Raw genomic sequence first — 22,651 nt, forward strand, 5'->3', positions numbered from 1 at the left:
ACTGCTCGCCTCTGCTTCTTTTAGTTGTGACGGGCAGCTTACACTACAAATTGAACCACGTATGCGATGACGGAAAGCAGCGTTTATTTTGTGTTTAGGGATAATTTTTTGGCAGGTTCCTAGGCACGCAAGGTGTCTCGTACGTGTGTGTGCATGGTGTGCATGTGTGTGTGTTTGCATGCAACAAGCAGTTTGGTTTATGCACTGTTCGGATCAGTTTAATTGCGTTTCCGCTTTTCCGTCGCTCGCGGAAATCAAGCCATTCCCTAGTTTTGTCGTTCGAGCGTGAACTGAGGAGATTTTACGCTCTGCTGCGCGCGACGCTGTGCGCGTAAAAGAGTTGCGTCAGTTCTCTTCTAGCGTCCGCAGTCTTTCCCACTGGCAGCCAACATGCGTGAAACAGTGAATGAAAAAAATTGGAGGCTTATCAAGGTTAAGCCCAGTGGATGCGAAGCATGTCCTTAACGTTTGGAGGCATCTTGACCGCATACACGCCCGGCGCAAAGACGCTGGCGCGGTTGCGGGCACAGAGACTGACGCGACGGCGGGCGCGCACCGCCTCATCCCTGGCGTGGCGTCACATATCACGTGATGCAGCGATGGTGGCGCCGCCGCCGCGTCGCGCGCGACGGCGCGAACCGAAGCGTGGAGGCCTCCGCCGGGCGACGTCCGACGGCGCGATATGAGGCCTCATCTGCAGCCGGTGTGACGTCATCACGTGACGTCACATCATGTGATCTCACTTCAAGGTCAATGGTGGCCACCGCCGGGAGGCGACCGACGGCGCGATATGAGGCCCCATCTGCAGCCGGTGTGACGTCATCACGTGACGTCATGTCACGTGACCTACTTGAAGGTCACTTGAAGGTCAATGGTGGCCACCGCCGGGCGTCGCGCGAAGGCCCGAAACCTACGTTAATATGCTTCGCATAAAAGAGTGCATCATGCTAACGCTGTTGGGGCATTAAACTTTTCGCGGGCGCAGCCCGTCAATGTGGAGATACTTTCAGCTGGAACGAGGAAATATACTGTTTTTAAAAGTAAGAAAGATAATCTGCCTCGAGTAGCGGATTCACTGGCAACACCTTGTCGGTTGCCAGGAAAGCCGGTTTGACTCTTGATCGCTATTGAATGCCGAATTTCGTACCAGAGTCATTTCTGCCCCTTTTCTAAATATTCTCCCCATCAGGCTCACAAGAATCACACGACCAAAGGTGGCGCATTCTCTATAGAAATCTCACTCTGTACCTACACGAACAACTTTTGTGAGTCAATCCATAGAGTTGACTGCCGAGTCGTGTACCAGGGCACTTACTTCACCTCCGATTCTTTAAATGCTGGGAAGGTTACCAAGCCTTTTGTGATCACCCCTACCCCTCCGATGTCCTTGAGCTTCAAGGGTGCCGTAAGTGCCCTACTACACATCTCGACAATGATCCTCTCTCACACTCTCTGCAAAGACGGGATTGGACTTATGACCCAGACCATAAGACAACAACCTTTTTGATCAGTAGCGCATTCTATTTGCCTCAGAGAAACCCCTCCTCCTATACAGCTGAAAAATTGGCATGCACCGCTGGTTAGCCACATGGAGCAGATGGCAATGCCAAACAACAGTTCCACCAGTCAATGATTGTGCTTGAGTGTGAAACACTTCACTGCTACAAATTGCTTTTATTGCATGTATCATGTACGGATAGACGCCTGCAACCACCGGTGCGGTAAAGACAACGAAAATGAACCGTAAAATGGTTGTTGGCCCAGCAGATACAGCGCGCTGTACGCCGAACGTTTGCGAGCTGTTTATATAAGCCATCCGCGCAAGGAGAAAAATTAGGAAATAAGCAAAAGTTTCGCGGTTGTTCGCGTGACTCGAGAAACAACGAGAAACAAGCCAAGAGTACAAGTCATGTTGAAATAAAAGAATGAAGGCTTGTGTGTAACACATGTTTTTTAGCCTCCTTATTCACAAAAGTTGGATGCCTATGTGTTCTTATCTGATTATGTTCAAGAGGTCGCTCAGTTCGGGATCTGTGAGGTTCATTCGCTATTCGCCTCTTACCTCGCTTCTTCTGGCGAATCGTATCGCAACCTGCGCCTGCTGAGAAAAATTATAATCCGGGATGAAATGAGCAAGGCAATTAGATCGTCGCTGCGCTAGAAAATGTTATTTGCGTCACTGCCTCGAATTTCAATTTATTTTTCTCAGCACGTGCGCCTCTGCGCCACCCTTCACCCCTACACTGCTCTTCGTAGAAGGATGAAAATGATTGTTTAAAGTTGATCCAAATGACGCAAAATCATAAAGCTGGATGCTTTGAGGTGACACAGACTTTCCTAATCATCTCTGCAGCTCTGCAGCGTTAATACGAAGTTATTCGGGTGAATTTGGCAGCACCACCAAGAATAAAGATTGTGAGTGACAGAACGCGCCAGAGTGTGGGATAATTCTCGCAGTCGGGAAGAAAGCTCACTAAATTTTTTGCCAGTCTGAGCCACAAGACGATAGAAGTTGCCCGCTGAAAAAGGCTTCCTTTTCGTAGTAGTTTAGAACACACTTGTTCCTATAAGAGGGCTCCGAGTGAAATGTCATCGGACGTCGTTCGGAGGAGCGGTCTCTTTCGCTGCATTTCCTCAACACCGGGTCGCTATCTTACTTCGAAGATGGGGCGCTATCTTACTTCGAAGATGAATAGCTCTTAACGCGTGCACTATGTTTTAAAGTCCGCAAGAACCAACCAAAAGCGAGAGTGAGTGTGAACATGATAAGCAACCATTTCTCGGTTTTCCGCGAAGTTTTCGCAGCCCACTGCATTTTCCTTTTGTTATGCAATTAAAAAGGATTGAAAGGATGTTGCACTTCATTCGGGATTGTGTATGATGTTTCCCAGCTTATAGAACACTGAACTTTATTATATTCATCACTTAACATCTGTCACATCCACGGCTTCACCACCGTGTGCAGGTCATTCTTAATGCCTCTAGTGGAGTGAAATTTAGGTAACCGAAAAGTTTACATCCTCAACTGGAGTCGACTTCGAAACAAGGGCCCTGCGGGGAGATTCGTAGCTGTCACGATTACAGCTTCGTCCGGTTATAGTTAATGTAAGATATGGATCTGGACCAGTTAGTAAGATATGCACGACATTGTACGACGGATAGTTGCAGGCGCTAGTCTGCTCGTGACTTGGCCTTTATGTCGAACTAATTCAAATACTGAGCGCAATGCACACACATGTAAACAGTACTGAGTTCTGCGTCGTTCTGAAAAACGGAGAAAAATTCTCCCGGCAAAACCGCTCGCTAGTTCGCGCTTCGATTTTGCATACAGCTGTCATTTAGTAGCGAGTTTTGCGTTATACGAGTATGGGTCGTGTGCTTGCCTGAATTGATGCGAATTGATCGAAAGTACATCTCGCAGTGAAGCCATCGATGGTGCGTATCCGGTCCAAGCAGCGCCCTCTGGCGGCCGGACTGCCGGCGGAGATCGAGTGCGAGGCTGCTGGCTCGCGGCCGCCGCCCGTCATCACCTGGTGGCGTGGCGAGGCAAAGATATCCGGCGACCACGTAAAGGCACGTCCTTCTCCTGTGCTGCCATCTACCTTTTTCTGGTGCATACCATTCTTACGTGGTTAACAAAAAAAAGTGGCGCGCCAACAAGCCACCACACACCAACTAGCACTAAAAAGAGTTATTCCTGTTGTTTCTCGTGTTCTTCTTTAGTGCTGGCGCAGCCATCAGGCTCGTACAAGTGCAAGCAGTCTAAAAGGAAACTCGTGAACCGTATTCATCAAACTAACACATGCATACTTCTTCCTCGTACTTGCAAACGCATTAAATGAATCGTGCCTAGAGCAAAAGTGCTAAATAGAAAACGAAGTTTTATTCTCACTCATGCTTGAGGGAATGATCATCGCCATCATATCGAATTTACCTGTACTATCTAGTTCAATGAAGTTCATAAGTACGACGCGTTCCTTTCTTATGAGAAAAAATTACAATGACAAAATCACGTTGGGGGGGGGGGGGGGGGGGGGGGGGGTAGGCGGGAGGGAGGTTCCTGTTCGGGAGTTAGAGACTTCGGAAGCAGCAAGGCAACCTACGCCAGTTCGAACGGATGCACTTATGGCTTTTTGCCTTTCGCACTCTGAATAGCGGAGACCAAGCCCGCGCAGGAATAATGAAGGAGTTAATATATTTGGCCCATTATCTAGCAACTGCTATCGTGTTCGCGCTTTGTAATCCCCTTAATAGATGTCCCTTTTCCAGTCGCGAACTTCTTCCAGGGCCTGTCACTTCCTCCGTTTTTAGTAAAAATAAAACAATAACCTAAACTATTAGGGTACTCGTAGATGCATCCCAGTCGAGACATCATCATACGTGCGTGGTTTTTCATTGAGGGAGTAATTACTGATTAGCATTCACCTAACAGAAGCGATATGACTGAGAAAAAAAACGCGAAACTTCTGTTGTTTTTTTGTTTTTGTTTTCTCCCACTTCTTTTCGCATTTGTGTACAACCTCACTGTCTCCACGCTCTCGTTTCTGCGGTCCCAGCGCATTCGTGGTATGGTAGATTTATGAGAAGCCCCTTACCTCTGGGTTTAGCCTGGAATACCTTTATCTTCTTCCGACTCCTTTTTTTGAAGCTGTTACCCGCTGTAATAGTTCGCTCTAGGCATTGTTACCACGCTTAACAATTGCTTGGATGCTATGATCGCGTTTTCTCGTTGCATTAACGCTGTATTAAAAAACTTGCCTTTAACACTGCTCTTTAAACCGCGCTTCCTTTCTGCTGCGAATTTCCTAGGTGATGCACATAGGGAAGCGTGTCTTCTCGGTGGTCACCTACACTCCAACGAGAGAGGACAACGGCAAACGAGTTCGATGCGTAGCCGAAAACCCCAACATCGTGGGAAGTTTCATCGAAGCCTCATACGGCCTTGATGTGCACTGTGAGCACAAATTGTTCTGCATGGAGTTTTCATAGAGCATGTATCTTGCATAACACACGCATCATGTTACGGGCCTTACGTAGCACACACACAGAACACCTTTTACACAACACGCAACACCAACATAACAGTCCTCTTGGAGTGTTTTTTGATGTAGCAGGGTCTTTCTGCTTTGCCGCTAACACTTATCGATCATTTCGTTGGCTACCAAGATTGCCCAGCTTTCACCGGTCAGTCAGTTATCTGATCAAAAACACGCCACGTAGTTTCATTACCGCAAAGTCGCACTCTGCCAGGCAGCCGCACCATACCATGCGCTGATCGCGGAAGAAATTTCGTTTGCCGATGAGCAAAGACAGGCACTCGCGCAGAATACAAGGCCCGCGTTTCTTAAAACCAACGTGGCACTGCACCAAAGGAATGATCATAGGAGCTTAGCAGTCGGCACGGCTGACCAATCTTTAAACGGCGGTCGATCTCTTGAAACAACTTTCGATCTAGCTTATACAGCATTACAGATATCGGCGACTAAAAACGACCCTCCGTCTTTTCACTCGCTTTAGCTTTAGCAGAGCGCATACAGCGTTCTGCAACCGCTTGCCGCGGCCACCATCCACCAATGCGCACATGCAAATGAGTCCGTGCATGCGCACTGACGGCTGGCTGGTAAGTGGTAACGGCAGACGACATGCGCTATGCTAAAACTCTGTAGTAGCAGACCCTGTGGGGTGATGTCACGTGCGCCACATAGCGTCGCTAGAAAGGATTGGCGCATGACTGACACCAGATGTCGCCGCCAGGAGGAGCAATGGTACTTTTAAAATAAACATCAATAAATTACTGGCTCGCTTTTGATGAATTTGCTCGCGGCATGGACGCTCAATAGCATTTGCTCTGAAGAGTGCACGCATCTATAGCCAATATCAAGAAAGAGTTTTAAGGGCTCTTTAACACTAAGTCTGGCACCTTCCGTAAACTGCGTTGAACGCATTGCAGCCAGATACTATTTTGTAGAGGTTCTTTTCCTTTTAATTTCATTTAGCCGTGATTTTAATTTTATTTAGGGCCCTTAGGGGTATTGTAAATAAATAACTTACAAGTACCTAGGAGTTCACTTTCAGTCTGACCTAACTTGGCATTACCATATTAACACAATCTTAGCATCAGCAAATCGCGCACTCGGCCTTCTTAGGCGTAATCTCAAACACGCGCCTTCACACTTTAAAAAAACTTGCTTACATCACGCTAATCCGCCCGAAAGTTGAGTATGCATCTGCCATATGGGACCCTCAACAAGCTTACATCATAAACAATATTGAATCCCTGCAAAATCGTGCTGTTCGCTTCCTCTTTTCAGATTATTCACGCTTCACCAGTGTCACAGCATTAAAACAACGTGCCGAGTTGGAACCGCTATCATGTCAACGCCATTCCGCTCGCCTAACCTTACTTCACAAACTGTATCACCATCCGACCCTCCACGACTACTTCTTTTTGCCACACCCTGCAGTCTTTTCTCGCCGCGACCACGATAACAAAATAAAACGCATCACATGCCGTTCATTGCTCTACGCGAAATCATTCATTCCTCGCACAATAACAGATTGGAATAACTTGCCATCACACATAGCTACTGAGGTTAACCTACAATCATTTCAGCACTCGTTAAAGCTAACCATGGACTAAGAGATTTGGTATTTTTGTTGTATTATGTGCATTTACTGAGTATTTTATTCTGCGTTGTTTGTTGTGTTATTTGTGTACATTACTAGCTTTAATTCATTATTACGTGTATTTTGTTTCAAGTGCCTGTGCCATATTTTTGTGCTTGTATCGCCCCCCCCCCCCCCCATATGTAATACCCTCGAACGAGGGCCCTTAGGGCTATTGTAAATAAATAAATAAATATCAATCGTGAAGAAAGAAGCAGGAGATGGGAAAGAATTACCAGTCACAGACGCGGCTGACTTGATCGAATCGCCACCACGCAGGCAGATTATTCGCATAATTGCCGCCCAACTTCTCTGCCGAGGAGGGTTTAGCGCAGGTAGAGCTCCTAAAACTCGTTAAACGCATCGAATCGCTCACTCATTCGTCGGCGTAGGCACCGGTCAGCCAGTGTGACCAGAGTATGGAACACGTTTATGCAAGTAAGACGCCTCACGGGCATGTTTCTGCAACAGCCATCATGACGTTTTCTTTGGCTTACGTCACTGGGAGCAGCTACCAGTGGCAGAGAATCAAATAAGATGAAAACTAAATGAATGGTTACATAATGCAGGCCCAGGCAATATCTACGGCCCAGTTCCCTACCACTTCCCGCCTGCAAAGGGTCGGACGCTTTTCAGCCTTCGCCTAGATACCCTCGAACTAAACAAATTGTCTCTACACCAATAGCGTCGGAGTAGCCCTCCTCTAAGACCCTGAACATTCAAGTCATCCGTCTTTTATGAAATCATCTGCACGCTTTTAGTTGAGGAATCAACGTGTAGCGTTTTTTATAAAGGGTCATGGTGATACCTGTGCTTAGTGCAAAGAAGTTTTCGTGGCGATCCTTCATCCCACCGGGCGGCGCAGACAAGCCACTGGTGACCCTCCAGCTGGGCAAGCGGCTTCGGCTGGAGGAGATATACGAGGGCCAGGACGTGTACCTGGAGTGCAGCATAGACGCCAACCCTCGCGTCAGTGAGGTCATGTGGCGCTACGAGGGCGTGGACGTCCACTCGGACCCGGACGCCAAGGTCATCACGAGCAACCAGTCGCTTGTGCTCCAGGCCATCCAAAGGCTGAACGCGGGGCACTACACCTGCGTCGCAGTCAACACCGAGGGCGAATCTGTCAGCAACCAGCTCCGGCTCAGAGTGCAGTGTCAGTGTCTCCTTCCTTTGTTATCAGTCCTTTTCCGCGAGTATGAGACATTAATATAGGTATAGGTCGACGTAGACCTGTCGCCATTTGCATACAAGGGGTGCTAACGTTGAGGTAGTCTGTATTCACGCCGTTGGAAGGCGCCGTCTTGAAAACAAGTAGGAAACTTCATCTTCCCGGCATTCCCGCGGCGCATGAAGTGTCCTTTAAGAAACTCGCATAGACGGTGGCGCCAGATTTCACTCTAGATAATATTGAGACACTCTATGTATTCAGGAATTCAAAAGGAAAAGAGTGGGATGGAGGAAAAATCAAAAACGTTCGGTAAAGACATGCATGCCAGAAAGTCCCACTCTGTCGCAAAAACACAACGCTGAAAGCAGTGATTGCCGAACCGATCTGTGCAGGGCGAGCATCTAGAACGTGCATAGTTCTTTTCCTCTAAGCACTCGTCTCTTAGGTGTTAGGCGCGTCTTCCGCCTGATACTCGCTGGCGCATCCCTGACGCGTCCCCCTCCCTTCTTCCTATTGCGCAGACACGCCGGTGTGTGTTCCGTGGCAGGCCGAAGTGTACCCGGCGTTGATGCATGAGCTGGTTCAAGTTTCGTGCCACGTCAAGGCGTACCCAAAGGACGTCAGCTTCCAGTGGGCCTTCAACGGCAGCGGGCGCAGCCACGAGCTACAGACGTTCATGTCCGACGGGAGCGGCAGCATAGCCGCGTACGTGCCGCGGGACAGGACCGACTATGGCACCCTCCTCTGCTGGGCCTCCAACAAGGTCGGCCGCCAGAAGGAGCCCTGCCGCTTCGAGATCGTCCCTAGAGGTCAGTTTTCTCTTCGTCCTTATATCGCTACTAAGCACGCGGGGACGCTTCGCACATATTGACACCCAACTCTTTGCCCACCCGTACACGCTTGTGTCCATCCCACCGCACTGTTGTCGTTGTCGTCGTCGTTTTCGTCGTCGTCGTTGTCGTCGCTGTTCTCGTCGTCGTCGTCGTTGTCGTCGTTGTTCTCATCGTCGTCGTCGTTGTCGTCGTTGTTCTCGTCGTCGTCGTCGTTGTCGCTGTTCTCGTTGTCGTCACTGCTCTCGTTGTCGCCGTTGTCGTTGCAACAAATGGCGTATACCCACACTAGGGGATCGGCTAAGAATTGGGAAGCGAACGCGACGCGATTTGTTCTACAGTTCTTTTTCTGCCATTACTGACACTGTTTTCCTCCTCAGTAGGTCGTCGTCCTCATTATTTTCTCGCATGATCTTTTTTCCTTTATGGGTTATTTATTTTATTTCAAAACACTGCAGTGCTGTTCAGGTTCTATAGCAGAAGTTGGTCACATGAAAATACTAAAGAATAAGAAATTTGACGCACCATGAGTATATATTCAAAAATAAAATAAAAAGACAATGTGAAAGAAACTACAGCATACCTGCGCACATTAAAACAGCTGAACTGCAGACAAGACAATTGGAAGTGAAGTGAGCGAATGTTTCCATGTAACGAGTCCTAAATCTCCATAATATTGGGAAAGACTCTTTACGCGTTAGTAACTGCAAAAATAGGTTGAATGTTAAGATTGTGATGACTCCTCGGGGTTGATTGTGTACATAACGGTATATGATTATCTTCGGAAAGACAGCACGCAGAATGCACAATACAGTAGAGAAACTTCAAAGACTCAGTTTTCAGGTGGGGTGAGAGTGGTCTTCACGGAGGTCAGGGAAGATGAGGCTGAACACTGACTGTCATAGCCGCGCAGATAAATATTATAGCTCTCCATTGTACGGAATCAGTTTGATCAATTTCAGAGTGCTTGTAAGGATTAAACAGATGTGAAGCATATTGAAGGATAGGACGGATGAAGGTTTTTTTGCATGAGTGATTTGGTTTCTTTAGGAGCTCCACGCATTGCGCGCCTGATGCAACTTATTTTCTTAGCACTTTAGCTAAATGTGTTTAACCATGACATACTGTGAGTAAAATGGCGCCAAAATATTTGTACTCGTGTACCCTTTGTAGCGACTCAGTGTTAAATGAGTAGTCTGAAGAAGAACGTAACAAGCACTTAGTGAAAGACAACTGTTTTGGTGAAGTTGATGCCATCTGTGAGGCTTTTCATCCGGCTCAGAACAGCAAAATACATACTCATTTAGAAGCTGACGATCATCAGGAGTGGTAATTGTGGGAACCAAGACAATCATCGGGGCAGCGGCGTACCTTAGAAGTTATACGGCTGTATGATTTATCGCCTGCTGACACCTCATCACTGCGCGTCCCCCTCTTCGGCCACTGAATAGTTCAGGTTGTCACAGCTCAGTGAGGCAGTCACGGTCCCTGCAGTTAGGTACTATTAGGCACCTTGCCTCAGGTGAGGAAGGTGGGCGCGATGTCCATTACTCTTTAACACATTTTCTCTAAAGCGTCGCATTTGTACCTACGCTATTGGCCCGTTTGCAGCAACTGAACTTCGGGATAAGGAGTCGGCGACGTCGTCGATGCAGGTGGCATGTGCGCCGGTATGATCAACTTAATAATTACCATAACTTGCTAATTATCAGTGGTACAAAACCTGCTGGGACTATGAATGTGAAACAAAAGCTTCGCAGCACTGCGCCCCTCTTCACTCCATTCGCCAAATCGCTTTCATATAAGCCAGCCGTAAAGTTTCACTGTGCCCGGCGGTCGTTGCTGCCAGCAGCTCGGGCGGCGACGTTGTGCTATGCATCCACGGCGTGCTGTAAGAACTTGGCCAGCGAAGCTCGGGTGTAGCAGGCAACTGAAGGGAAGGAAATCTCGGGCACTTATAAATTTCACTCGCTCATATTCGACGGTCGCATTCCCGGGAACAAGCCTGGAGCATGTGTTTGTGAGTAAGCGTATGCGTGCGTCGGACGCATAATCCTATCCTGCACGCGTGTCGGAAAGAAGGAGAGAGAGCGGCCAAAGGGAAATGCAAACAAGCACACGGCAGCGCGAACTCCCGGCTGCAACACGTGAACTCCGGAATGATGGACGTATTCTCGCGACTGCGCTTTCCTTCGCACTTTCCTCTTTCTCTCATTCTCTCTTTCGCCGGCGCCAGCCGCCATCAAAGCGCCGGCGAAAAATGCTGCTTGAGAAACCAGGCCTCTCTAAGCACCCAGTTAGCGCTAATTACGGCTGTCTCACTGACGTCCTTCTTTGCCAAACGTGCGTGGCCGGGGTGGCAGCAGATGGTGCAGATTTTGATGGAACAGCGAGAATTCGGGACGCTGAGCGTTTTTATTGTCTGTCTCTTCTTTGTTTACGAAGCACTCTTCGTTTGTGCCACGGGCAGCTCGGTGCACTCTTCCTTTTTCTCTCTCAGTCACAGCCATCGCTCCGCCATGTGATTGGCTGTGCCGGGTGATCGCACAGCTCGGCGCGCTGCACAAACACCACTCATCCGTCTCTCGATGGCCAGTGCCGTATGTTGATTTATGGGTGGGGGCAGAGAGGAGAACGGGCAGCCCCGGCTTGCCTTCCTCGAAAGCCGGTGCTGCCTCGGGAGAGATGGAACAGCGATGCGATGGAAATGACGGCATACGCGTATGCGGCGGCTACCGATAGGAAAGAGGCTGGCAGGAACGGAGACACAGCGTCGTATCGTGACCCCTAACAGCGGACTGCTTTTAGTGGATCATCGACTTTTCCGTTGGGCTATTAGCCTGGCTTGCAGCGACCGATGCGTTACACGTCTTCTTTCTCCTTCCTTTTCTCCACTTTCTCTTTCTTTTTCTCCGTTTACCGGAGTTTGCTCACTTCTTTTAATGTTTTTGTCTCCGGAGAGAAGAGTGAAAAGTTCACGAACCGCAAAGTGCGGCACGATTTTAGGGGTTCCAGCGAAAAAACGATTGGTTTTCGCTTTGTGCGAAGCTGTGAGGCGTCTTTCGTTTTGCTTCCGTACATTCTGTCCGTGTTTCGGTGCGCGCTCGCGCGTGATTGATTGAACAACTTTTATTTCCATCAGAAAACAAATCGCTCCTCACCCCCGGCATACATGCGCGAGAATGGGAGCTTGCTTGTGCATGCTTGCGTCCGTTCTGCATGTATAGCCTCTCGCGCGTCATTATGTGCGCCTTTTCGTGTCCGTAGAGAAAAGTATTATAAAAACAACATAAAGAAAAGAACCCAGTTCCGCAGTTTATTCACTGCTTCGTTGTCTTACTACACCGTTGTGTTCGGATATGGAGTGCGCACTGCGTATTGCACTTTGAGTGGCGTCAGCACGGGAAGACGAAGCACAACGCTGACACTTAAATGTGTTTGTGTCTATTCCTGTGTTGACGCAGCTTAAGCTATGTACCAACCAGCTCAGACCAGTGGAACCAATTTAGACTGACTGCGCCTTTGAGTTTTTCGTTAGCCGGTTGCTTATAAGCTGAGCATTGAACTCCTTCCTAGCAAGGCCTAAGCGGCTTGTCATGAATTATTTCGATTTAGCTGAAACATTAAGGTATCAATGCAGTGAACTCTGCTTTCTATCCTTCATTTAGCCTTTGATGACTAGGTTTTGTGTGTCCTTGAACTCGATAGCGAGAAAAATCGAAGAAAGCAGTGAGCGAAGCCAAAAGTAGCCAACGGCTAAACCTTGTAGTTGATCCGAAACACGTGAAAATACATTTTTTACTCCTTTCCCTTTCCTATTAAGAACAATAACCACCAAATATTGCGAAAAAATTAAAATGCGTACTTCCGGCTAGCGTTAAAAAAATTACTTTTCGGTAACCTCGAGGACTGCTAAGCGGTAAAATTAAATTCCGTATAAACTAACAACTACACAAATCTAGGAGATATTGTGCTATTTGTGTAGTTTGTTCGTTCCACTAAGAAGAAACAATGCGCAGCTTTTTGGGGCTCATTCTGCAGTCCTCGTCGTTTGCTGTCACTACCTATTTGCCTTTTCCTATCAGTCATCCCGAACACGCGAGCCTGGCCTCGCAACAGGCGAGAACCGTGATCCGAACGTCTGGTCGCTGTAAATAAATTCTTTGCGCTATCGCTCACTGTCAGTTAATTCGAGGAAAGGGAGTGAAAAAGAAAGCAAAACCAAAAATAAAGAAATAAAAAGAAAAAAAACTCCCCTTAGGTTCGTGCCAGCTGACACCTCTACCGGATGTTTCGCCTAAGTTGTTCTGCAATTTTTTTTTAATAAGTTTTTAGAGTTAGAAGACCGCTCTTTTTCGCTTAGCATTATCAGCGGTATTGGGCATCAGAATACAGCTAAGACGTACAAACTAGCAGGCTGGTTAACTAATATTGAGCAGTTACCCTTTTAACTATTTCTGTCAGTCTCGTTATTGATTGAGAGGTGTGCAGCCAACCTCAAGTAGTAACCGTATCAGTTTTTAGATTAACACAGTTACCCTTGGCGCTGTGGCCCAACAAATTCTGGCTATTTTGACGAGTTACTTGTACTTGAGGGGTTGCTGTGCCAGCGAGCTTCTCGAAAGCACTGTAATTTTGGCGCGATGTATAGCCAAAATTTGTTGAGCCACAGCGCTGAGTGTAAGTGCCCTTTCGAAATTTTAAAAACTGATCTATATTACTTACGGTGGGCTATATGCCTCTCAGTAAATCGGGTTAAAATGTTTACTCCATATTAGTTAACCAGCCTACTAGTTAGCACGTCTTAGCTGTATTCTGATTCGCTACACCACTGGCAATGCTATGTCGAAAAAAGCGCTCTTCTAACTTATAAGTCTATTTTAGAAATCGGAGAACCTTTTAGGTGAAGCACCCGGTATAACAGGTACCCCGCGCTAAGGCCTGAAGAAAGGATAGGCAGAAAACTGTTTCCTTTCTTTAATTGCTCATGTCTGGTCGCATTCTCGAACTTGCTGCAGTATATGACTCCAACCATGTAGTCCTTCGTAGCTTCCTTTTCACAACTGCGCCATCTGTGGCTGCTAGTTTCCTCATTTGCGTCCGCCACCCCCACCCTCTCTCCCCCTCCTCTATTAAGGCGAAAGCCTTTATTGCCTCATCGTTGTCGACAGAAGGTTGTCAGCAGAGGTGTCACGCTTTTCGGTTGGTCGAAATGGTTATGAGGTCAGAGTATGCGGATTCGCAGTAATGAGGTCACCCAAAGATGCCTGACGCCCTCTTTTGGAGCTAAAGACAACTAACAAAAAATTGTCGTCCGCTCCGACAGAGGGCGTAAGGCGTCCGTGGGTAACATTCTCGCAGTCAATGCCAAACAGTGCGCCAGGAAAGGCTTTCGCCTTGCAGCACTTTAGAGAGTCAAAGTGCCCCCTGATTTTTTTTCATGCTCCTTCATACTTCTCTCCCATTTAGTCTTTCGATCTCATCGTAAAACCATTATTTGTCTTTCTCCTCTCTGACCTTAAGTTCCATGTAGAAGCTTGCTCACTTTTCTGGCTTTTTTTTTTTTTTTGCCGTGAAAGGATCTCCGCCGAATAAACAAATATTCGGCAAATTTGGCAATTGGAAACTGGCGATTATTTCTTGGCAATTGGAAACTGGCGATGGAAGAAGCGCCGTTAAATGCGCGCTTGAAAAAGCCACCCTTCATCATCCCATGAACCAGACTGCGTGCAATACGCGATCGTTCCACAGAGGCGGCGCATCCTGGGAAGCCATCAATTATCCGTGCCGTGTCTGATGACTGGCTGAAAATTACGAAGCGGTTCGCGAACTGCGGCGATTCATCAAGGATGAAACGTTCCCGTAATCGGAGTTGACAAAGTTTATTCAGCTTTTTTATTTGTTTTGTGTTGTTTGTGCGTCATGTTTCTATACGTTGTCTGTCTGAATTTTCGTTTTCCTATCCCTTTCTCTCTCTCTCTCATGTAAAGGGAGGCAGGCGAGGGAAGGGTTAAAATATTATGTGTATCTTATTCCACCTGATAAAAACCGAATGAGGGTTTTGCTGATAGAGATACGATCGGTCAATTTAACCGTGAACTGGCTTGTGAGTTCTGCACATGATTGTTTTCTTTTCTTTGTTTACTTTATTATCATTTATATATTATGCTGGTATTTCTTATGGGTGCCATTTATAGGCGGAAGTGGAAAACAAGGAAGTCCTTTGTAGAAAAGAAACAGTAAAGGCAGAAAACATGTCTGTAGCACTATTCATCCACGTGTGGTGTCATGCAGGCTTGTGATCACTAGGATAACAATACCTGTAGTTTGTTCATCTTTATTCACTCATACTTTAAGTTTTGTGCCCTGCTTAACTGAAGCCTCCTCTTTGCTTCCGACAAACAGCGAATTAAGCCTTCAGCCAATTACTGGTGCGCCATAATGCAAAAAAAAAGTTGCGCTAACAAATTTTATCCCCACTTCACTCACTTTTCCTTGTTTTTTGCATTGCGCATAATACGTAGTCCATCACAAGTGACCTCAGTTTCACTTACAGCTGTCTCCTTCCTCTTTTTTTTTTTCGTTGGCTTTTTTTATTCTTTTTCTACTTCATTTTTTTGGCGGCTTCGCCTTCTTTTCCTTCTGGTTCTTTTAAGATTTGCGTCAGAAGAGTGAGAACGAGAAGCTCAAAAGTTAACTTGTGTGTTTCTTAGAGCGGAGTTTACTCGATCATACTTGGACTCTTTTACTCACTCTCCAAACTGTTGATACACAAAAGTGAGTGGCTAGCGTATTTCTGTTGCTGCGGAAACTGGACACTCTGTGGCTTGCATTTGTTTTAGGAGCGGCCTTGAGCCTCTTGCCCTAGATTACTGCCAGTCCATTACCGGCAAGGAAAAGCGGTCTTATCGCTTTTTTACGACTTAGGATGCTTCCTTCTTGGCCTCTTTTCCGTCCTTTTAGAGCACCCAAGAAGTTTCACTTCGTCAGCCGTCCTAATGCCAAGGGATATAGTGGGCTGCGCGTACTGTAGAAGACTGCGGCGCCTGAGTTTTCTGGCTTCTGCTTTCTCCGCAGCATTGCGCAGTATTGAGTCAGTAAACTTGAGGGCGACATGTTGGTTCCAGACCGCCGTAAATAGGCAGAAGCGGTGGTTTGGTGTATGGGGTTTAGCGTCCCAAAGCGACTCAGACCATAAGGGACGCCGCAGTGAAGGGCTCCGGAAATTTCGTCCACCTGGGTTTTTTTAACGTGCACTGACATCGCACAGTACGCGGGCCTCTAGAATTTCTCCTCCAAAGAAATTCAGCCGCCGTGGCCGGGATCGAACCCGCGTCTTTCGGGTCAGCAGCCGAGCACCATAAACACTGAGCCACCGCGGCGGCGTAAATAGGCAGAAGCCTCGTTGTGGCTAGAACCCGACGACCGGCGACGTCGCACTGGCAAGCAACCGGATTGGCTGGCGGGCAGTGAAGCAACCAGAGCGGAGAAATCTGATTGGCTGGAGCGACGTGAAAATATCAGACAGGAAGTGACGTTGCCAGACCAGCGAATTCCTATTGGTTGGCTGGTCTGGCAACGTCACTTCCTGTCTGATATTGGTTGGCCACGTTAAAGAACCCCAGGCGGTCGAAATTTCCGGAGCCCTCCACTACGGCGTCTCTCATAGCCTTAGTCGCTTTGGGACGTTAAACCCCATAAAACCAAACCAAACCTATTGGTTGGCAGGAAGTGACGTCACCAGACCAGGTTTCTTGATTTGAAGCTTCCCCCTGCCAACCGTGAGAGGTGGTAGATGGTGTACAGGAAGAAATCGGGAAGAGCAATTTTGGTCTCACGAGCCCCATCAGACCGGCTGTCACACCTAACACCTGCCAACCATCCTCCTCTCTCTCTCCTGCTTTCTCCACCCTCTCTCTCTCTCTCTACTTGTACGGAAGAGCAGGGAGACGCCGGAGTAAAAATGGCTCCGCTAAAATGAAAATGGCAGACAGAATCAGCAGTGAGTGAAATACAATAAGATCAGAATTGAAATAGAAACACGTCTGCTCCGCTGGCCGCTGCGCTTTAAGCCACTCTGCCATTGTGGCAGTTTTTTCATTAATTACAAGTCAAAACTGCCGGGAAGAGAAAAACCCAAACATAATCGCGTCTTAGATCACCCAGTCTTTCGCCCGTCGTGTTACACTGCTAGCCTATCACCCTGTGCTTTTGATGGCGTTGTCATCACGAACTCGCATTTGTGCCTCTCGCACCGTGCTTTGACAGTCGTCGTCCTCATCAGCATCCATCCGCTTCCGAAGGCAAAAGCACGCGGCCACTCGGACCCCACAAGAAAGGGGCAGAGAGGCCCCATGTGACCAGCATGAATCAAGTCACATGGCGCGGCGGTAGATTTGAGCCACGAGCGCCATCTGAATAGCATGGAGGAAGTCACACAGAATAGTGGGAGATTTGAACCATCGCATTAGGGCAACAAAGGGCTTCACATGTCACTTGTGTGAAGGAATACAGTTCTTCAATATAAAGCGCTCACAACAATTGAGCCCACGTGCTAACGCATTCCCTACGCATCAATCGCGTTAATCTCCGTGAATATTTCTTTTTTCTCAGGCTCTCAGACGTCAAAAGAGTTGCGTACTTCATGCAACTACCCATGCAACAGAGCCCTGCAACAGAGCCATTGCTAGACCACAAAACTACGTATGTGAATCGATCGCAAGAGCTCCAGACAAAGCCCGCGGGTTATCGTCAATACTCATTTATTCAAACAGGACTGTTCACCGGCAGATGACGCCATTGTAGCCTGAAAGGCTCTTATTCTTATCGTTCCGGTCAAAGCCGGATACCTTAGCCAGCCGGTAATCATCTGCGGGCGTACACGTATGCTCGGCTATATCGGGTGTGCACGGGCGTGTACGCGCCGGTCACCTTATCCTTTGTGGGGTACGCAGGTCCGCCCAGGCCGCCGTACAACTGCTCGCTCAGCAACCAGACGGAGGACGCCTTCCTGGCCGAGTGCAGCGAAGACCCCAGGGGCAGCGGCATGCTCGAGATGTACGGCCTGGAGGTGCACGACTCCTCCTGCCGCCGGCTGCTGGCCAACCTGACCGCCGACCGGCCGTCCTTCTGGGTGCAGGGCGTGCCCGCCGGCCTCACCTACTTGCTCGTGCTGTACGCCATGAACCGAATGGGCCGCTCGCAGCCAGTCGTGCTGCGCGCTGAGGCAGCCGACAGATACTGGGACGGCATCACGGGGCAGGGTAGGCGTCCTGCTTTCTCTGCTATGCCTAGCTCGTCAAGCTTCTTTTTCTGCCCGCGGAATTATACATGTCAACGCGTGATGAAGCGCAGCACTCGGCTCGTCAACTGAAGCGTAGCATATTTTCTTCTTGCAACTCTGGCGCTGACAGGCCGCAAATCTATGTTTGAGATTTTTCGTGTACGCAATAGCAACAAAACAGAGAAGGAAACGATGGATAATAAAGAACAGCGGGTCATGCGTTCCGTAGCTTGTCAATGTAATAGATAATATGTGACGAACTGGGCCTCATGAGTACGCCCAGCCTTAGCTCAAAATACCACGAATAATAAAACGTCTAAAGCATCAGCACTACAAACGTGCTAATGTACTGATCGCAGGACAGCGATCTCACAAGGCATAGAAGAAAGAGAAATAAAAAATGATTTTGGGACCGCTGTAATCTGCATCAATAGGACCGTGCGAGTGATCGATGTTTCAAGTCGCTCTTCGTGTTATTGATTTCAGCGCCGATCTCACGACATATCGTATTAGCTCAGGCTATCGAAAAGATCCGTTTTTAGTGACTCCTACCAACGCGCAATTAGTAGGGAAATGTTCTCCCCGACTAACAGTTTCAGGACTGTGTGTTTATGATGACAACCTTCTAGCTTGTGTGCTACAGACTTCTTGTACGGAAGAAAACTAAAACAACAAAATTGTTACGGGGCAGAAGGCGGTAGCAGCGCGAAGAAACACCCAACACAAAGCACAAGGGCTAGGCACACAAGGAACACTAAGCACAGAACACCGCGATGGATTTGGCCAACGAGCACGCGCCAAGCACACACAACATCGTCCGCGTCGTCGCCGTTCACTGGGTTCGTGGCAATATTTATTACGTATAGCACTTCTGGACTTCTATATCACTAGTATAGCAGAAATTGGGACTAGTTGGTGCAAATTTATAAATCAACACGAGGCACGAAAGAACGAAGACTCCACATACGCTGACTCGCAACTGGTACCATTGTCTACATTTCGTAGCCAGGGCCCGCTGTTGAGTTAATGGCACATGAACGGTCATCGTAATTACGCACTAATAGGCTTGCTGTAGATGGATATTTTTCGTGCGAATAGTCTGACTGATATCTTTCGTACGTTTGTGTTGTGATTAGAGCTTATAACACAGTCTTTTCTTTCGCGGCTCCTGTCTGGTTGTGCTTTAAAAAATCTTGGATGTGCGCTTCACCCCACAATAGATTACAGTTCAGTGAAGACAATCTCTTGTCCGAGATCGAAGGCACACCGCAGCGTGTACTTATTTTGCGTCTGTGATTGGTTTAATTTTATGATATCAGAGTTATTCACTGATGCAATTCAATGTGCAATCTGGAAACTACAGCGTAGTGCTTGAGTTCCCTGCTGCGTATTTAGGAAAATTTAGGGGCAGTGGTACCAGTGCTTTTTCTATTTAAGCAAATATATGAGCGGTAGTCGGCGCCTCCGGCGCGGCAGCATCTAATAATGCCGCCGCGGTGTATAAATAGTTACCGCACTCGGCTGCTGACCCGAAAGACACGGCTTCAATCCCGGCCGCGGCAGTCGAATTTCGATGGAGGCGAAATTCTAGAGGCCCATGTACTCTGCAAGGTCAGTGCATGCTAAAGGACCCCAGGTGGTCGAAATTTCTGGAGCCCATCACTACGGCTTCCCTCATAGCCAGAGTCGCTTTGGGACGTTAAAACCCCCATAGACCATAAACCAAACCATAAAAAGAGCCAATGAGAGAAAGAGAGAGTGATAGCTGCACCACCCTTCTCCTTCCCAGTCATCTTCGGTCATCTGGCAATAAAGCGAAGTAAACAATTCCACGCTGTTCGAGCTGGAAATCGAACCCTCAACTTTAATGAGGCGAAGGACCCACCCGTTGGACCATGATGTCAGCAGTACCAGAACTGAGCCCAAAGGAACTCATTCTGGCGGTCAAAGTACATGAAATGGGCTGAAGTGCGAACATAGTGTTCCAGCCTTGCAGCCATGCTTTGATACAAGAATTACAGCAATAACTATGCAGCGTTGCTGATGGCAGTCAGTGAAAGCTAATACTCTTGAAAGTGTTTCACGCTTGGACGCACTTCTGAATACCGATGCTTTGTAATTATTGTTCTTCCTCCGTCATGTTCGCAGGGTACAAAGCGAGCGGCTGCGAGCAGAGCACCTCTATCGGTGTCATCCTGATCGCTGTGTGCATGGTCGCCCTGTTCCTCACGTTTCTGCTCGGCCTGATAAAACACTGCCTAAACACGAAGCAGTGCTTTAAATACACCAAAGGTGAGTAATGAACTGTGGGTCACTTTTCGCTGTCTCCAAAAGGTTCGAACAGAGCTATCGGGGGTGGGAAGAAGAGAACGTTAGCAAAACACAAACGCCAATCCTGGTGTTTTCAACACTTCATGAAAGACAAACCATTCATACTTTTCACACTGAACTGTTGCCGGCACATGTCTTGATGAACAACTAACGCATGCACCAACACTGCAGCTGTATACTACTTATTACTCACCAGAGGAGATAAAAGAAATAATTTGATGCTGCATTTTGTGCTGATGAATGTAGAAAGTGTCATTCCTGTGACAATTGTAAGCACTCTTCAGTTACGTTCTAAGCTACATAGAACTAAAAGCACATGTAGCTTAGCTGTGATGGACCCTTGTAAGGTATCTATAAGCCTGTTTGTATCGCAGCATATATAAGTATCATATTTTTTTCCTTTCTTCTAATGCATCAGCCTGCGCTAGAATATTGAACAAATGTCGGACTCAACTCTTCGTTCCAGCTCACAGAAGCTCACTCAGACTTTTTTTGCAGTTTGATTTCCACAGACACGTACAAAAGTGCGCAAAGGGGCCACTGGCACAGTGCCAAATGAGCACACAATGCAAGAATGTGGTTTTCTCGCTGCATTCCTGCTGATAACTGATAGAATTTGCATAAGTCACTCTGCTGTTTCTTTTTTTTTCTAATTTGTTTAAGGGTTGCTGATGTGGCTGTATTGTGTACAAATGCTTTATAGAATGGAGTCTTAACAGATAAATAGTTCGCTAAAATCAGGAAAAAAATATAACTGACTGGCTAATTTTTTTATTAAGCGGTTTATCCATCAGACCAGACTCGGGAAAAGATTTATCAGAGGATTCAAGGCAGAAGAATGAAAAGAAAGAAACATTAAATTTGTTACACTAAGGTTGATCATATCAAGGTTCAATGGCCATCCGTTTTGTTTACATTGGCGCAATTTTGTATTTTTCTTGTTTGCAGGTAGTCGATGACTGTGACTTCGTGATTATACCAACCTGTGCTAAGAATATCATCGTTGGCTCTACTCGCATGAATAACCAGACTGTTGGCATTTTGGGAAACAATCCGATGTCAGCAGCAGGTGGGTTTGGTGCAGTTTATTTTTCCGTATATTAGTTTGAGAGAGGGCAGGAGTTTTCAAGCCATAGCTTCACTACGCTAGGTAAAGCCAGTTTCGTGGTGTACCCAATTTTCACCTTCAAATGACCTTGAGCTTCGAAAGCAAAGGAAAGGCGCGTAACTGGCCCCTGGGATACTGGACACCTTAGTCGCGCTTTAAGCTACGAAACCAATGGAGAGGGAGCTTCGAAAGCAAAGGCGCATAACTGCCCCCTTGCAACAATGGAGACCCCAGCCGTGCTTTAAGCTGCATGGCGGAAGTGACAGATGCGCGCTACATGCGTAGGCATTGACATAAACGTTGCGGCAGAAACGCGGCGCTGAAGCCATAGGCCGTCGTCGTTCATTGGCGTTGGCGTTTACAACGTTTTAGACTCCAATGATTTTAAGAAAGTGCGCATAACTGCCTCCCTGGGTCAGTGAACGCCTGAATCGCGTTTTGAGGTACGTGGGGTGGTGAGAGAGAGAGATGTGGGCTGCCTGTGTTAGCGCTGAAAACGTTGTGGCAAACACGTGACACTGCAGCAATGGGCCGCAACGTTCAATGGGTGAGCAAACTCTCGCGATCAGTCATTAACTGCCACCTGCCAGGGTGGTAGGGTTGGGTGCGCTGCCTATCCAGTGTCCGGAACACACTCACGTTACCGACGCCAAGCCGGGTATAGTTGCCCGATACGCCATAGCTTCCTCTCTTTAACCAGGTTCAGCAGTAGTTGAACCGCAGCTAATTTCTTATAAACGTTCTCTTGACTAAAAAACGATCTCACCTCACGGTACAATTTGTGCATTACTAATATGCAGACAGGTTTTTAATTGCACAGTAGAATAAGTACAGGCGTAAGTGACAATTTTGCTCTCTATTAATACAGGTCATGCATTTCAAACTGTATTTTTCTACTTGCATTATTTTGTATATCTTGCAGGCTCACTTGACATTTCTCTGTGAAAGGGCGAGGTTCGCCCATTTTTGCAACGCTTTCTTCATTTCCATCATCATATTCATCGTTGTTCCTGGATTTTTACCAGGTGAGTCAATCAACTTCAATTCGTCCAGTTCATTGTCACAATGGTCTTAGATGCCTTTCTGAGAGGTGCACGCTAGCTGAGTAGCAAATCTGCAATATAACACCTTGCGTTCTTGGCCGCTCAATATCTCTAAAACTTATCACCGCACTGTAAAAGGTAATTCTCTTTTGACAACACCTTATCTAGACAGAGCCAGACTGTTTCATTTAATGGGTATCTACTGATAAACATGCGAAC

The 22,651-nt window shown here is 47.4% G+C and overlaps 1 protein-coding gene across 1 annotated transcript in view; it reads left to right on the top strand.

Moving 5' to 3' along the window:
• Positions 1–22,398, top strand: part of LOC149342499 (roundabout homolog 3-like) — an 84,781-nt gene extending 62,383 nt beyond the window's left edge. The window contains exons 5-12 of the mRNA XM_089546807.1: positions 3,422–3,573; positions 4,810–4,954; positions 7,532–7,822; positions 8,359–8,646; positions 17,622–17,930; positions 20,099–20,242; positions 21,230–21,350; positions 22,312–22,398. Coding sequence (XP_089402933.1) covers positions 3,422–3,573; positions 4,810–4,954; positions 7,532–7,822; positions 8,359–8,646; positions 17,622–17,930; positions 20,099–20,242; positions 21,230–21,240 — 1,340 coding nt within the window. The 3' untranslated portion in view covers positions 21,241–21,350; positions 22,312–22,398. The remainder of the gene's footprint in view (positions 1–3,421; positions 3,574–4,809; positions 4,955–7,531; positions 7,823–8,358; positions 8,647–17,621; positions 17,931–20,098; positions 20,243–21,229; positions 21,351–22,311) is intronic.
• The last annotated feature ends 253 nt before the right edge of the window (positions 22,399–22,651 follow it).

Source organism: Amblyomma mixtum, chromosome 5, assembly GCF_055824585.1.
Source record: "Amblyomma mixtum isolate Tamu chromosome 5, ASM5582458v1, whole genome shotgun sequence".
NCBI lineage: Eukaryota > Metazoa > Arthropoda > Arachnida > Ixodida > Ixodidae > Amblyomma > Amblyomma mixtum.